The sequence below is a fragment of the Vigna angularis genome, chromosome 4 (genome assembly GCF_016808095.1).
Source record: "Vigna angularis cultivar LongXiaoDou No.4 chromosome 4, ASM1680809v1, whole genome shotgun sequence".
In the NCBI taxonomy this organism is placed as follows: Eukaryota; Viridiplantae; Streptophyta; class Magnoliopsida; order Fabales; family Fabaceae; genus Vigna; species Vigna angularis.
In genome coordinates this window covers 31,635,254-31,651,021 of record NC_068973.1, presented here as the reverse complement: position 1 = coordinate 31,651,021, position 15,768 = coordinate 31,635,254, and the positions used below count along the sequence as shown (strand labels likewise).

Here is a 15,768-nt window from a genome sequence, read left to right as displayed (position 1 = left end):
TATCATACTTGCTAAATAAAACGTTTTTAATTCTCGAACTCCACAAAATAAGTGTTCCATATTTAATTTACTTTAAAAAAAATAAAATTATTAAAACTAAGGTTTAATTATTTAATTTGATGACAAGTTAAAGATTGAAATGAAATTAACATCGAAAAAAATGTAATTGTTCTTATGAATTTTATTTCTCTCGAGTGTATAAACATTTTCTTTTTACCAAATGTCTTCGTAAAGAGTAAAGTGTAAAGAGAAAACTTACAAAATATCATAAGAAAAGAGTAATAACAAAAAAAAGTGTATCTAATATATGTTGGTTAAAAAAAAGATATTTTTATACAGTATTCTTTTATTCTTTTTTTGTCATCTTAATTGCGAAAATAACATTTTATGATTTTCTTTTACCCATGATTAAAAAACCAGATCTTAGCTTTAGTAGTTAGTTTTTTTTTTTTACCATAAACAATGCAAAATCAATTACAATGATTAATTTCATGTTTTTTTTTCTCTCTATACATAATTTTGTTCAGTTTAAGTTTTAAGTAGGGATGGTAAATACTAAAAGAAAGGGAGATATTTGTTGTAGTTTTCAATATAAGGTTGTCATATAACACTTGGGTCAAACGGACGTTTGCATGAGTCACTCTACCCATCCATATTTTTGTGTACAGTGCTCTTTTTATTGTGCCAAATGTGATGTTGGAGAACTATTTATGTATATCTCACCTTCGTGCTTAAACTAGTTCTTTTTAATTAATCAACATTTGGTTTAAGCAACTTCTAATTACAAACACATATAGTTCAGCTGGAGAAAATAAACGAGTTTTCACAAAATTGCTTTAAATAGAAGTAATCTTGTTCCTGTACAGAAGAAACAATTGCAGCATTCAAGGCTATGGTAAAAGATGTTACAGGGATATATACTTCGATTCTTAACACAAATTATTTTATTTACACAGTATTATCTGCTGCTTAACTTTGGAAATGATGTAAACACCATACCAACCCTTCAAAAATATAAGCTCTTGCTATGGCTGATGGGCCCCCTTATATAGCATAATCTATCTATATATATATAATTAACAGAAGGGAGGATATGGTGAGGCCACGAATATCTTGAGCATGAATTATTATTAGCCTGTGCAAGGGGTAAAAAATGCTTCCTCACTGGCTACAAGGTTGATGAATTAACTTGAAGCCTTCTTAGATGCACGAGTATTCTTTATAGTCATCATGAGTTTTTGTCTCTCACCTTCAACCTCTGCAAATTGAAGACTTAATTGAGAGTAACGGTCATGCATCTCTTTCAGTTCTGTCTCCACAGCAGAATGTCTTGCCTTTAGTTCTAACATATCTTTAATTAGCTCATTGATATCCCTGAAGCTTCGGAATACTGCTTCCTCATCACCATGATTTTTCAAGAAAGAACTGAAACATAGGACAGAAATGTCTCAATGCTGGTACCAAATACAAAATTGTTTGAAAAGTTTTAAGCTTAAGGATCAATCACAAACTTTTCCAGTGCTTCTAGACAATAAATAGCTACCCCACAACACAAAGAAAACAGTTGACATGAAACAGCTTTAGGTAAATGAGTTAGATTATTAGTTTAAAAAGTTGGATTTTTGTCTGACACCACCAGCTTCTGAAGAAGAAAAAAGAAACAATAAAATAAATATAACAATTGAACATGTGTAAACTCAAGCAGAAGTAAACAACCAAGACAATTTAGTGTTACTGAGTTTATAGTGTTGCCAAAGTTTTTACTAGTCATCACATTTTAATCAATTGAAGCAAGAGGTGGAATCTTAACGAGAAGTTCCTCCAACACTGCAAGTTTATTACCAAATCTCATTACTGTTGCAAATGAGAGTACCTCTGAAATTGCATGTTTGACTTCTTGGTCCGCAATGCTTCAGCAAGCTCTATCTCTAAAGCAAGCACTCTTTCCAATGCATTACCGCTGACTGAGAATTTATCGAATACAGGAAATATGTTTCCTAATTCTTGATTGGCCTGAGCAAGGTACAAAGTTAATATCTAGACAGAGGAATGGTTCATAACTGTCAATGAAGAAGAATCTTTTACCTCATGTAGTTGAATCAGTTCTCTTTGCAGACCTGGAAAACTTGGCTCATCATGACTAAGACCATCTACTGAAGGAAGCATATTCTCATTTTTCATCCTTTCCAGCTGGAATCAGAAGACAACTTAGACATCCGACACAACTAAATATGTGATAACACAAAAACCAAGAAAATACAAAAGCTATCTATATTCGTGGAAGATATAAGGCAAGGAAAGTACCACTTTAAGTGTAAAGTGTAATGGGAGCTAGAATAGATGAAAAAAGAAGTAATGACCCCTAACTTGTTTGTGCATTTTAAAAATTACCTCCTTACTCAAGTGGTCAATGCTAGATTTCAAACTTTCGGTTGATGCCACATGCTTCATTACTTCTTCTTGTTGCAAGTCCTTTTCACTTCCAAGAGTTTGTCCTCCATTCATAACACTAGATGCAAGAGGATCCTAAAATTATAAAAAAAAAATTCTTAAGACGTGCTACTTGTCAAAAGAAGGCATACATTGGATATTGCATTAAGAGAAATTACATAATCTTTTCTTCAAAATTAAAAACTTCGATTAAGCTCAAAATTAAATACAGGAAACAAAGATGAGGGAAAGAAAAGAAAACAAAAAAAAATAAAGGATACTCAGTTCCAAAAGTTTCCTTTCTATACTGTGCATATCTTTTAATTCCATACATGCAAATTCATCCTAGTGACAAGGTGATTTCTTCTTTTGTGAAATGGTAGCTAAAGAAGTTTAATAAAAATAAATAAATAAATCAGTTACCTCGGGTTGCATGTTGATGAGTAAACTTGCACTCTCTGTCTCATGATTATATATTTGTTGAGGATGCAATGAAGAAGATAATGTACCATTGCCCTTGTTTAGAGAATTTGCATGAGATCTCGTAGTCTCTACCAGCTCCTTCGCCAAATTAAGTTCTACTTCAATTTTGGATTTCTCCAAATTGCATTTCACAAGAGAAGCTTCAAGCTCTTGTTTTTCTTGCTTACAACAATCAAGGCTTATTGCGGAACACTCTTTTTCAGCCTTTAGCAGGTCATACGCATTTAACAAATTACGTTTGTCAGAAAGTACAGCCTGTAACTCAGCCTCCAATTCCAAGATCTTCATCCCCAGCTCTTCGTTAATTTTTATTTGAGAAGCTTCAGACTTTTTTCTATTCTCAGTTTCATCGACTGCATCTTGTAGTTTCCACAGCATTTCTTCGCTATGCTTTTTTGACAAAGACAACTGCTGTCTTAGTTCTTGCAACTTCGATTCATACTGTTCCTTGATAAATGCAATTCTCAAGGACTCCTGCATAGCAACTGGTGGTGCTTCATGTCCTCTCCTGTCATGAGCATTAAGGCATTCAGCCTCAGCTTTGTCTTTCAGTTCCTTCAGATGAATAGACAAATTCTTAAACTCCTCTGTCTTCAAAACCTGTTCGGCAAGTCTCTTAGTAAGCTCGTTACATTGGCTCTGAAGCCTTATCAGTTCATCATCTGATTGTTTTAATGAAGTGCATGCAGTTTCTAGTTCGTCCAATTTGTCCTGGAGAACTATACACTTGAGTTCAGCTTCTTCCTTAGACAAAAAGAGTTCTTCAGCATCTCTACGACAACTTGCCAGCAATTGCTCCAACCTTGCAACCTCAACGACATTCTCTCTTTCATGCACATAAGTATAACTGACCTCTTCTGTCCTATTCTTGTGATCCTTAACCTCTGACACAATTCCACTGTTTTGATCAATTAGTTCTCTATTCTGAGCAGTCAAGACCTCTAACTCAGATTTCAGGAAGTCAAGACTCGTCAACAATCTTGTATTTTCTTCAATGCACGTCAGTTCTCTGTAAAGACAGCGATTCAATTCAGATTCTACATCAAAATTCTTCGTGTGAAGCACATCAAGTTGCCTGCAAGTGGAATGAAGTTTCTCAGTAAGCTCTTCCAAATGATCCTCAAACTGAGCTCTGGTAAAAGTCATAACAATATCTGTAGCTATGCAAAATTCATGCATTTCAGATAACAGAGTTTCCAGAAATGTAATAGAAGAAGATTCTTTTAAAGCGTCTTTAAGATATTTCTCAGATTTCTGTAGAAGATCTGAGATTCTTGAATTTTCAAATTCTAAGTCTGACACCATTCGTTTGAGATAGACAAGTTCTTTTCTGTTCAGATCAGATTCCTGCAGCTGGCATTGCTTCTCATTCAATTCTGTGGTAAGATCTGAAACTGCCTTCTCCAATATTTCTCTGACAGTTTTCTCAGCATGCAAATCATTATGCAGAGAATGCAAATTTTCCTCCAAAAAAATTAGCTCAGACGAGATCTTGGCAGATTCTTCTGTTTTCTCCAGTAAAGATGACTCCAAATCCTTCTTTCCCTGCAGCTGACTCTGCTTTTCATTCAATTCTGTGTTAAGATCTGAAATTGTTTTCTCTAACTTTTCACGGACAGCTTTCTCAGCATGCAACTCATTATGCAGAGAATTCAAGTTCACCTTCAAAGAATCAAGCTCAGATGATATTGTGGCTGACACTTCTGTTTTCTCCCGTAAAGACAACTCCAACTCTCTCGTTCCCTGCAGCTGGCTTTGCTTCTCATTCAATTCAGCGGTAAGATTGGAAACTATTTTCTCCAACTTTTCTCTGACAGTTTTCTCAGTGTGCAACTCACCATGCAGAGAATTCAAGTTCTTTTTCAAAAACTCAAGCTCAGATGAAATCTTGGCAGATTCTTCAGTTTTTTCCTTTAAAGACAACTCCAAATCTTTCTTTTCCTCTTCAATTGTTGCTAAGGTCAGCTTACACATTTCAAGTTCAATAGATGTAGCATCTAGTTTTGTTATTTCATGAGAAAGGTCCTGATTTCTGGAATTAAGTTGTTGTAACTCAGCTTCCAAATGATCAAGACCGGACAAAAATTCTTTGTGCTGCTGAGAGTATAACTCTTCAGCTTCCAAACTAGCACTAGTTCTATTAATGATCACCTCAAAATCTAACTGAAGTTTCTGCAACAGAGCATCTGACACAGTTATCCTACGTAACATTTCTTGCAAATCATGCTCAAACTTCTGTTTCATGACTAGAGCATTTGATTCAGCGATATTTAAAGATACTTGAGTCTTTTGTTCATCATGCACTAAAATCTCCTTCTCTTCTGTGAGTTGAAGGATTCTATGAAATGCACTCTGTTGCAGCTCTTCAAGCTGCAATAAAAGACCCTCGAAGTCTTCACATTTGGAATCCAAACAAGCAGATCTACTACAAAGAGAAAGTTCACTGTGTCTTTCTTCATACGATGCCAGCAATTTCTGCATCTTATTAGACAAAAAGGTGACATTACTCTGCAGATTATTCTTCATTGAAACTTCCTCGTCAATTTTAGTTCTAGTAGACTTTAATTCTTCCTGCAAAATGGATATTTCATCATGAAGATGATTATTTTCTAGGCTCTCTTTTTTCAATAAACTCTTCAATTCCGAGTTTTCTGTACTGCATGCCACATACTTTCCTTTGTAACTTCTATACTCTGTCAGAAGAACATCCAGCTCATCAACTTTCTCAGTAAGAAGACTGTTTTCATGAGCAAGAGTTTTTAAATTTGCCTCCAAAATCTGGTTCTGGAGAGCAATATCATTGCTCTTTGCTGTGCAGACCTCCTTGTACTCATTTAGTGAAAGGATATCATTCATAGCATTCTGCAACCTCAACACCAATAACTCATTTGATTCATTTGCAAGCGCCAGCTGCTGAGAGAGTTGAACAATTTTCTCTTTCATGAGTTGAATGTCAATACTTGCTTCAAGCAAGGTTTCTTGCAAAGCCTTAGAAAATACATCAGAGTATATATTTGCAAAATGCATTTGGCTAATTTCTTCTTCAACTTGTATGTATAACCCCTCTTGCACCTGAAGTGATCTTTTCAAATCATTAAGTAAAATGTCTTCACCCAAATGTTGTCTTTGTATGGAAGAACTGTGATTTTGACACAGCAATCGATTAGATGTATGAGCTTCTGAAATTTTAGGATAGACCACTTGTTCTGGGCTATCATCAGTGTCTGGAACTGAAGAATCAGAAAGGGTCTGCTTTATGAGATTCTCATTTGTCTCATGCATAGAAAGAACTTGGCAAGAAAGCAGTTCAAGATCTTTTTGCAATTGACCAACAGCAATAGAATAATTCAATCTGGCCCTTTTAAGGGCTGCTTCAGCAGAAATAGCCCTTCTTTCAAACTCATTGTTCAGAGTTTCCAAAATGCGTTTGTCTTCAGCAAATTTCATCATCTGCTCATTCATATTCTGGTGAATTCTCTCCATCTCGGTCTTACCAGCAGAAATTGTGTACAGACAAGTAGAATGTTCATTCCGAAGGTTCTGCAACTCAGCCATCATCTGCCTTTGGTTCTGCTCAAGTTCCTGAATAAGAGCTTCATAGTAGCATTCCATCTGATCCATTTTCCGTACAAGGCTTTCCCTTTCGGTTTTGGACTCATCTATCTCTCTTAAAAGTTCAAAAATTTTCTCTTTCATGGCAAGGGTGGGATCAACAGAATCAAACTCGTGAGACACAAGGCCAGGTATGGAAAGATAATGACTCATGCTTTCTGGTTGTAATAAACCTGCATCAGACCCAATATCTGTTAAAAGTTGTTCACTTTTATGCAAATTCATTTTCTTGTTCTCCCTTTCATTGACTATTTTGGCCCCAAAAATTGGCTCTCCAGATTCTTGTTTGAGGTTCTGTAAAATTTCAGCCAGTGCTTCTAACTCCAAGTTAAGGAACCGAAAATCCCTTTCAGGAAATCCCATGGACACCTTCTGAATATCTCTTAACTTATCTTCCATAAGCAAAAGCCCCTTAATCCATTTATGCTGCAAATTTTGAAATAATTTATCCTGATCTGTATCAGTAGGATCTTTGTGAGGGAATGGTAAGCTCAATTTAGAATTTTTAAGCTGCTCAAACTCATCTCTAAACTTTGAACATTCAGATTTTAGTACTGCAACCTCCTTTACTAACTCTTCTCCAGACGAAATCTCAGTTGCAAGTTGCTCAGAAAACTTGTGTGTTTCAACACCTATTTCATCAGCATGATTTTGCAAAGAACTTACCTTCAATTTTAGATCAAGAATAGATGACTCAACTGCTTCCAAATTTCCCATAAGTCTACTACTGCTCCTATCTTCAGAAGCAGCAGCCAAACTGTTGGCAGCTGAATAGTCTATGCTCCAACCATGAACCCGATCACTACCCTGTGCTGGAAACTGATTATCAGGTGCCTCCCCTTTGTCTTGTTGAGTACTTTGACTGAGGGATAGTCCACTTAAATCACCGGAGACTGTGCTTTTAAGACTGTCCACTTCATGTGCACTAGAGATATCATGCTTCTCAGTATATATGCTTTCAGAAGTGATAGAAGAGCCATCAAAGCCAGCAGCTGAATCGGCATACTCTTCATTTATCCTAGACTCTCCTTCAAGTGAAGAAATATGGGGGAGATCTTTAGATTCTCTTTTCAATTTCACTCTTGAATTAACCTAATTTCATGAAATAAATAAGGGGGTTGCGTCAAGCAAACGAAAAAAAAAATGCTTAATTTTAGGTAGTGAATGAAGCCTACAAACATGTTTCTCCCCATAGAATACCAGATGATACATCTTTAAAAGAAGTCAGGTTTCCCCACCATTAACACTTAATTGTCAAGTAGTTTTCATTAAGATTAAAAATAACTTGTGTACATGTAAGTGTTTATTCTGTCTGGAATTTATATTTTTATTTTCAAAGAATGTCCCGGTTCCTTGACCCTTCCAATCAAGTATAGGAGAGAAGGTATATCCAAGTAATGCCAGTACAGGAAAGAAGGTATGAAACCTTATTTATATGATTATTGACATTCTGGTCAGGAGATGACTCTTTGCTATCAGCGGATTCGTCATGAGTACCTTGGTCAGAGGTTGTCTGTAGGCCCCTCTCTCTGAGTTCCCTCTGCTGCTCAAATTCTCTGAAAGTAATAATACCATCAAATAAATTTATTATTTTTAGAAGAAGCACGTTCTTAAATGTCATAGCTCACTCATGTCACCTGAAACCGGTTTTGGAAGTGAGAAGCTGCACTGTGACCTGGCTTCAACAAGAGAAAGAAAACATTAAATGTGATAGCAATGAGGTCTCTAGCAACTGAAGAACTTGAAAACAAAAAATATGAAGAGTTGTATTGTATGTCATTGATAGGTATACACAAAGATTGTACTGCCACAAAACCATGTAAGTGCACAACCAATGAAAAATGAATTAATCAACAAGAGACAGTTACATAAGTGAAATTTGAAGAGAGACTCTTACATGTAGTGTGACTCCAGGTTCAGTTCCATTAAGAGGCAAAGAAACAGCTGTTGGCTTCAAGGCATCAACAAAATCAGCAAGATTGATGGTGGCCTCACCAAGGATGCTAGATCGTGATGAACCCTAAAGTGGTAAGACCAAAAAAAAAGTTAGTAAAGTTCAAACTTTTCTAACAAGATGAATGACCACAAGCATCTATCTCATTGAAAACAATAGACAATATTTAGGTATTTCTAATGTGGGAAATACAATGGAGAGAATAGCTTACCATCAAAATAATGAAACTCAAATTTTACAAATACCATTGTTTAGTTTTTAAAATGAGTCATAGTGATAATTAGATTTTATAGACAGCATTATCATTCCCTCAAAATCAGAATCAAATTCTTTTGAATAAGAAAGTTAATAAATTAAAAAAATATATTTAAAAGTATCTATTCTATCACACCATTAGAAATCACAATTGAGATCTCATCAGAGCATCAATCAGGAAAACAAACAAAAAATATGTTCATAAAATATGAACCAAAAAAGTGAGTGATATAATGAAGGTTTTTGCATTAAACCATCGATAATATGATTAATTATGCTTCATTGGGTAACTACCATTCCCACATGACACTTCTGTAAGTGCTACCACATAATAAATTGCATTCATTTAAAAGCCATGAAAGAAAATTACCATCCCCACAACAAATTTATAAAACTTCTCTTCATATTGTCTACTTTTAATGTCTTGGAGGAGTCTTGTAGTTTCATAGATTGGATCTGCCCACTTGCAAGTTCCATTTCTCACATTTGCTTTGGTGGTCTTTGATGTAGCCTTCCCAGTGTCAGCAGGGATAAAAGAGATAAACAGCTTATCCCATCCAGATTGTGGAATCTAGACCAAGCAGAAACAAAACTTCTCCTTAGTAATTGCAAAAAAAAATAAAAGACCTAAAGCTATGGAATTAACAGCAATAACAATATTTCTGTCTCAAGAAAAGCTGTTTCAATACTAACTCTTCCAAATATAAACATTCAACTAACCATGAAAACTTCCTAAATACAAATTCTCTTCAAAATATTATCACTCGACAATGCTGAATATATTAAGAGCCATGTAATTTTACCAGTTACAGAATTCAAAGTAGCTTCATTTGTGTTACATTTGCCAAAATGGAATTTGAAAATGCAAATAGTCAGGATATATAGAAATAATTTGGAACCAGCAATATAAAAAAGTTCAAGAGAGCTAAGTTGATAAAGAAGTTGACACTTGCAATAAGGGACCTCAAATCTTTCTGGAGTTTGATTAACTTTTCAATAAGATTAAGTTAAACCTAATCAGCACGGAGTTCAGCTAAACTTGATCAAGAATTTTAATTCTTCTTCAACAATGGCATCAACCTATATGTATTTGTTTCTTCACAAAAAGATAGATGATCGATATAATTTTTATTATGTCTGTTAACAATCCTTAACCCAATATAAGTTTAGAACCAGTATCAAACATTGACAGTTGAACCATCACAAAAACAAATATAGGACAACGAGGACCATTTATTTCAGTTAATACTTGATACATGACACTTGAAAACTTCCACTCAGGTTTAGGGCAGGGACCAGTGAAAATAAATCACTCTATATTTTAAAAAGCTACTTGTTCATCTATCTCTTTTTTCTTTTCTTGAAAAGATTTTGGTGGGTTTGAAATTCTATATTATTACTTCTTAACCAATAAGACATCAGCAACCATTCTATTGTTATTGGAATTAGTGTTTGCGCAAAACTAAACCCCAAAGATTAGTTTGAGGTAAGGATTACTTCCATGGGTATTTTGTAGTTTAACTTTAACCATATCACTAATTATATGAGATCTCTAACACATTTCTCATACCAAGGATTAGACATGCTGAGTGTTAAGTTTATAAAACTGAACATCTTTGAGGTGGCTCGATAATGGCTTCAAAGTTGATGACCTGGTAGGTCCAATAACAATCATTAAAATAGATTACTGTATCATGTTTATAGAGAGAAAGGTGAGGCAGAGTTGCTGAATTGGTGTGTTTGAATGACACCGTGAAGTTTTATTTATAGCTTAATATAATAAATACAGATTTTGTTCCTCTAAATCAGATATGATTTGCCTATAAACTGCTACTCAACAAATTCACAATATTTAAATTTGATTTTCACCAGGCATCAACCAATCACTTATCTCATAAAACAATGTCAAATTACAAATGGATTCTCAGTTACTAAAGCTGCGTGATTCTTTCAACAACAAAATTGTTCCTCTAAATAATAGATGAGAAGCAAATTGTTAGTAATAGTTATAGCTCAGTGAAAATTAGCATATGTATATCTTTCGTTTTTTGACCCTGACATAGCATTATTTTACTTGTGGGAATCTTGAGAAGCTGGTACATAAAATTTAGCAATCAAGGTACAGCTACATGGTTCAAATAATTAGTATCTGCTCTGCAACACGCTTTTTTATAAAATAACCAATTGCCTATTAATTTGATGTTCTGACCATGTTCCAAATTTCCATACATGGAGATTCTATCAGAAGATAGGTTCATATATGTTTTTTCATTTTCAGTTTTACAATACTTAGCCAAAGGCAAAAACATCATGTGTTTGAAGGATAAGAAATAGTTTGGTCAGAGTTCACAATCCTCGATTAAAAGATGGAACAAAGACGAAGGGTTAGACTGGATAGAAATAGGATGATGCTGACTATTTCAAGGTTGTCAATACTACCTAAATATATGATTGTCATGAACTAGTTACTATGATGGAGGAAATAAAAAATTAAAATCAAATAATGTACCAGAAGAAGAAAAGAAGTTTCTAAGTCGGTTAGAACGTTAGACTGATAAAGCAATATCATATTTGAATGTTCAAATTAAACTTGATTGAGATGATAGAAACTTACTCAAACATTTTAATGCAAGATAATGCCAACTAATTAAACTTAACTTTGAACAAATTCTAAGAACTGTAGGTTTACATGGCAACTCAGACCAAATGTTCAGTGGACTCAGATCATCTTTCAGAGACAAATTGGTGTTCTCCGTTCTTTTATGAGTGGGAAGGAAAAATTGAAATTCTCTGAGTTACAGTGATTATTCTCCCTTAACGACCTAAAACAAACTTTCTTGGAAATTTGAAATCACCAAGCCAAAGAATGAAAAAGTAAGTTACATAAATGGGAAACTTACATGTGTAGCATGGAATTGGAGCCGGAAAACCACCTTTACTTTGGTCTTCTCAATCTTCCACCTAGTAACCCTCGACATTGTTCGGAAAATTAATCACACCTTATATGCATTACTGCATAAGTTGAAGGTTCCGTCTCCATTCCCAGCTCCCACGCAGTGTTAAGTGTTTGTTAAGATGGCCACCAATGCAGTACCTGAATGCAAAAGAAGCAAAGAATCTACATTCACAAGTATCCTTTTCTTTTACACAAACTTAAGCAATCATACTGCTCTGATTCATGCTCCATTGACCAAAACTTCAAATGCAACTCAGCTATTAAAATTAAAAAATAAAAACCTCTAGAAATTTAGGAGCCACTGATCCAGGATTAAAGGCACTTCTATACAAATATTAATTAAAATATCTTAGATGAAATAAACAATTTGTTAGAGAGAGAAAACATGCAGAGCTATAAGGGCGAAGCCAGCACACATTTTGGAACCAGAGAGATAGGGAGAGAAATCTAAATTGAATAATTCATCAATCTATTCTAAAGCACTCCGCAGCAGCAGTTCACAACTACAATTTTGGCTGAAAGAGATCCAGTAACATAACTATGAAGGCCATCTTCATAGTAGCGCAAGTAGTAATTATTAAACAAAAATCAAAAAGTTCAGCAGCAAGAGGCACAAAAGACCTAGAACTGAGAAATGACGCACAGTTAGTCAAAAATGACCCAGAACCATGTATCAAAAATGCCAGATCTCCAAATTAAAACATCAGCCAAGGCTTTGCTTCCTAACTATTTGTTTAGAAAAAAAGTTATGTAAGTCAAGCACATTTTTCAATCAGACAAGACTCCCTCCAACTGAACTGAAACACTACTTTAACCAAATGGAATAACGGAATGCAACATTCTCCCCCATTTTGAGAACAGTAGGGAAAAAAAGAGGGAAAAAGAGGGTGGGAGCAGAACACGATTGGAAAATAAATTAAAAAGAAAAACTTTTTTCTATGCATACCTTGGTGAGAGACGAAAGGTTTAACCGGGAAAATCCACGGATCGAGCACAAAAAATTCGAATTTAAGCTGAGGTTGAAGTTGAAGAAAAGGCGAAGGACCCAGAAAGATGCTGATTTTAGACAATGGCACTACTAAATACCGAACCCCAAAAAGACTCAGAACCCAAGGACTGACAAAAGCATAGAGTAAAAGAGAATCCTAAAAAACCCAATGCTAACACAAAGCTAGTAAAATAATGTAGCCAAAAATAGCACTATTTTTTTTGTATTTTCCTCCTTATAGATATTTTCGCACTTGCATAATTCTAACCAAAACATTACCAAGGAGAATTACCACAGGGACAAAACAATCACCTCAATGTGTCACTTTAAGGCTGACACCTAAGATTTGTGAAAGTTACTGGGAGCAACTTACTAATTACTATTATCTTAATAAATTAAATAGTGCTGTTGTTTGCGGGGTGCATGAGAATAAGATTTGAGGCTACAAAGCATCTTGGGTATATTGGGTAGGTACCCTTGCCTTGCCCCAGATCTGTGGCTGCTTAAGAAACAAGAAAGATTGAGACTTTCGAGACAAGCATCAAGATTGGACCAAGACCCACAAGAGAGATTTGAGGTGTAGTGTTGTGTGGTTTTAGTTTGTTAAGATTTCAAAGGAACGACATAAGGGGCTAGCGTGGCGTGAATTAGCAGAAAATGCAGAAAGTTAGAGACATTATTAAGTAAGGTAAAATGGAGCTGTGAAGGATTAGATGTGCTATCAACTTCACAAACCCTCTAAAACTATGCCTCTACATGGTGATTATCACTATCTAATTCTCTAATTGAACAAATAACTACGAGTTGGGTAGGGTTGTAATTAGAATATTAGATTGACATTCTTAAAGTTATCTTGCTAATGGATTTTTCTGTCTTGCCCCCTGTCTCGGTGGTTCTCACTAAATTGGAACATGACGAAGACAAAGTACTGCCTTATCACTCCTTGATTTATGGCTGGTTTTGGGGTTAGGAGCTTCTTGCTATCTTCGTGTGTTTTTAGAGTCTACAAAATGCTTACTAATCAAGAAAAATCATAATTTTAAGATTTTTTCTTTCTTTCCTTCTTTCTTTTGCCAAAATAAATATTCATCTTAAAAAAGTTACTCAACACTTTGTTTCCATACTTTCAAGTAAATTTATTAGCAACCTCAAACCTTAAGCCGCCGTCAACTGTTCAACCATATCTAGATTTTAAGTGTTCCCAAAGGTATTTGATTGTTTAAATAATTATATTTTCCGAACAGTTATTATTATTATAATGAGTAATTAATAAACCATTTTCTACCTTATTAATTAATTACAAACTGACTTTACGATAAATTGCACTGATAATTTTGTTTACATTAAACAGAAATTAAACTGTTAATATTTTTTTCGTGTATTAGGATATATATATATATAACAATTGATATAATTATTACAGTATTTAATTTTTTTTCAATAAGAATCAATATAAAAATGTCTCTTGTATTATTATTATTATTTAAAATATTTTCAATTAAAAGTGTTTTTTCTCAGTCCAATGAACATAATCTTTTTTTTGTTTATATATAAATTTAATTTTGTCTCATATAATAGCACTTTATTGTATCTCTTTACATACACAACAAATTAAAGTTAAAGTAGTGAATGTATTACTAAACTAGCTGGGGAGACTAAAAAGGAACAAAATTCAATACAACTATTTTCTTATTAAAAAAAATAGAGGTATGTCTTCTTCCCGTTATTATAAATATTAAAAAACATAAATCTAGATCAAATTTAATGTACTTATTAAAATAATTAAGTTGTTTACTCATTATAAATTAAAATTAATTGTTTTGATGAGAACATTAAATTTGACTTTTTTCCAACTTACAAAAAGGACTTAAAAATAATTCAATGTTTATGACCTTTTGCCATACATTAGTAGACACCGAATTAAGTGTACTTAGATTTCTTTTCTCTATCACATAGTCAAGATTTGTAATCATTAATAATTCGATGAATCAGATGTAAAATGCATGTTTTAAATCTGATACAGTGGACAAACCATGAGTCATTATTTTCATTTGACAGTTTCAAGCTGCTAAATACTTCAATGTCAAGAAAAATAATTATACCACAGATTTAGAATATTGGTTGTTGTGCACAGTTCATATTTATAAATCTCAGTAAATCAAAATTTAAAACTGGAATTTAAGATCTTATTCATCTAATCTTCATTCTACTGTCAAAAAAAATACTGAAGTTTCTGATGCGAACCTTGGAAAGTCTGAAACTAAAATTCGAAGGTGCAGGTATGAAGTCAATTCAGAATCAGAAATCACGAGACAGAAAATAAAGTAGTGAGTAATAGAATTTATTATTCATTTAAGATGTGTAAACAAATGAACAGATAAAACAAAAAATTCCGTGGAAGAGTACATTGCTAGAGACATGCAGACAAGAGGGTAGAGCCAAGGATATATAAAGAGGTAGCTCCAACAGCTGATGCTGCATGACGGATCATGTGTACTCCATTTAGTCATCACTTTGCCAAATAGTAATAATAATTGAAACACGTAAAGACATATTTATTATTACACTGTTCATCATCCATTAATATTGCTTTATGGGGTCGAGGTCCATTTTTATCCTTCATTCATTCTTTCCATGTCAAAATTTCTTTCTTTGCTTCGCATTTACCACCATTACGTTAAATTGAAGAGTTATAAGTAATAAAGGTAACTAACTTATTATACTACCTCAAACTTATATTTATAAATTTTGACATAAATTTTGAATTAATATCAATCTAATTATAATCTAACTAATAATAATATTACCCAGTTTTAATGTAATTATTATTAATATTAATTTTTATTTAATTCAATCACTCGACTAGTCGATTGACTTTTTGAAATTTCAAGATGATAGAATGGTTTATTCTTCTATTGACCAAATAGTTATATTATACAAATATATAGTTTCATGACTAAGATATGTTTCGTGGATATAAAAAAGTTGTTGAAAATTCAAAATTAAAAGATAAAAATTATCATTTATATAAATATATATAAATTTTATTTTACAAGTTAGTTTTATAATAAAATTTATTTTCTTGATATG

The 15,768-nt window shown here is 33.6% G+C and overlaps 1 protein-coding gene across 2 annotated transcripts; it reads right to left on the bottom strand.

The window, feature by feature from the left end:
• Positions 1-797: 797 nt before the first annotated feature.
• Positions 798-13,388, bottom strand: LOC108331486 (uncharacterized). 2 transcript variants are annotated; one of them, XM_052876150.1, is made up of 11 exons: positions 12,991-13,388; positions 11,635-11,828; positions 9,105-9,305; positions 8,423-8,545; positions 8,163-8,200; positions 7,952-8,081; positions 2,854-7,617; positions 2,392-2,526; positions 2,086-2,190; positions 1,874-2,013; positions 798-1,425 (listed from the first exon to the last, which is right to left on the bottom strand). In XM_052876150.1, exons 2-11 carry the CDS (start codon positions 11,710-11,712, stop codon positions 1,185-1,187), a joined length of 5,955 nt encoding a protein of 1,984 aa, XP_052732110.1. In that variant the 5' UTR covers positions 11,713-11,828; positions 12,991-13,388; the 3' UTR covers positions 798-1,184. The 2 variants fall into 2 exon arrangements, with proteins under 2 accessions (XP_052732110.1, XP_052732109.1); XM_052876149.1 differs by lacking the exon at positions 12,991-13,388 and adding an exon at positions 12,637-12,917.
• Positions 13,389-15,768: the final 2,380 nt, after the last annotated feature.

What these genes read in the sequence shown, in the direction of transcription:
- LOC108331486 (XM_052876150.1), bottom strand. Translation starts at nt 11,712, where the DNA reads ATGTCGAGGGTTACTAGGTGGAAGATTGAGAAGACCAAAGTAAAGGTG. An exon ending in TCAATAATCATATAAATAAG is followed by an intron (nt 7,618 to 7,951) that starts GTTTCATACCTT and finishes TCATGAAATTAG; the next exon opens with GTTAATTCAAGAGTGAAATT. An exon ending in TTGACCACTTGAGTAAGGAG is followed by an intron (nt 2,191 to 2,391) that starts GTAATTTTTAAA and finishes TTCTGATTCCAG; the next exon opens with CTGGAAAGGATGAAAAATGA.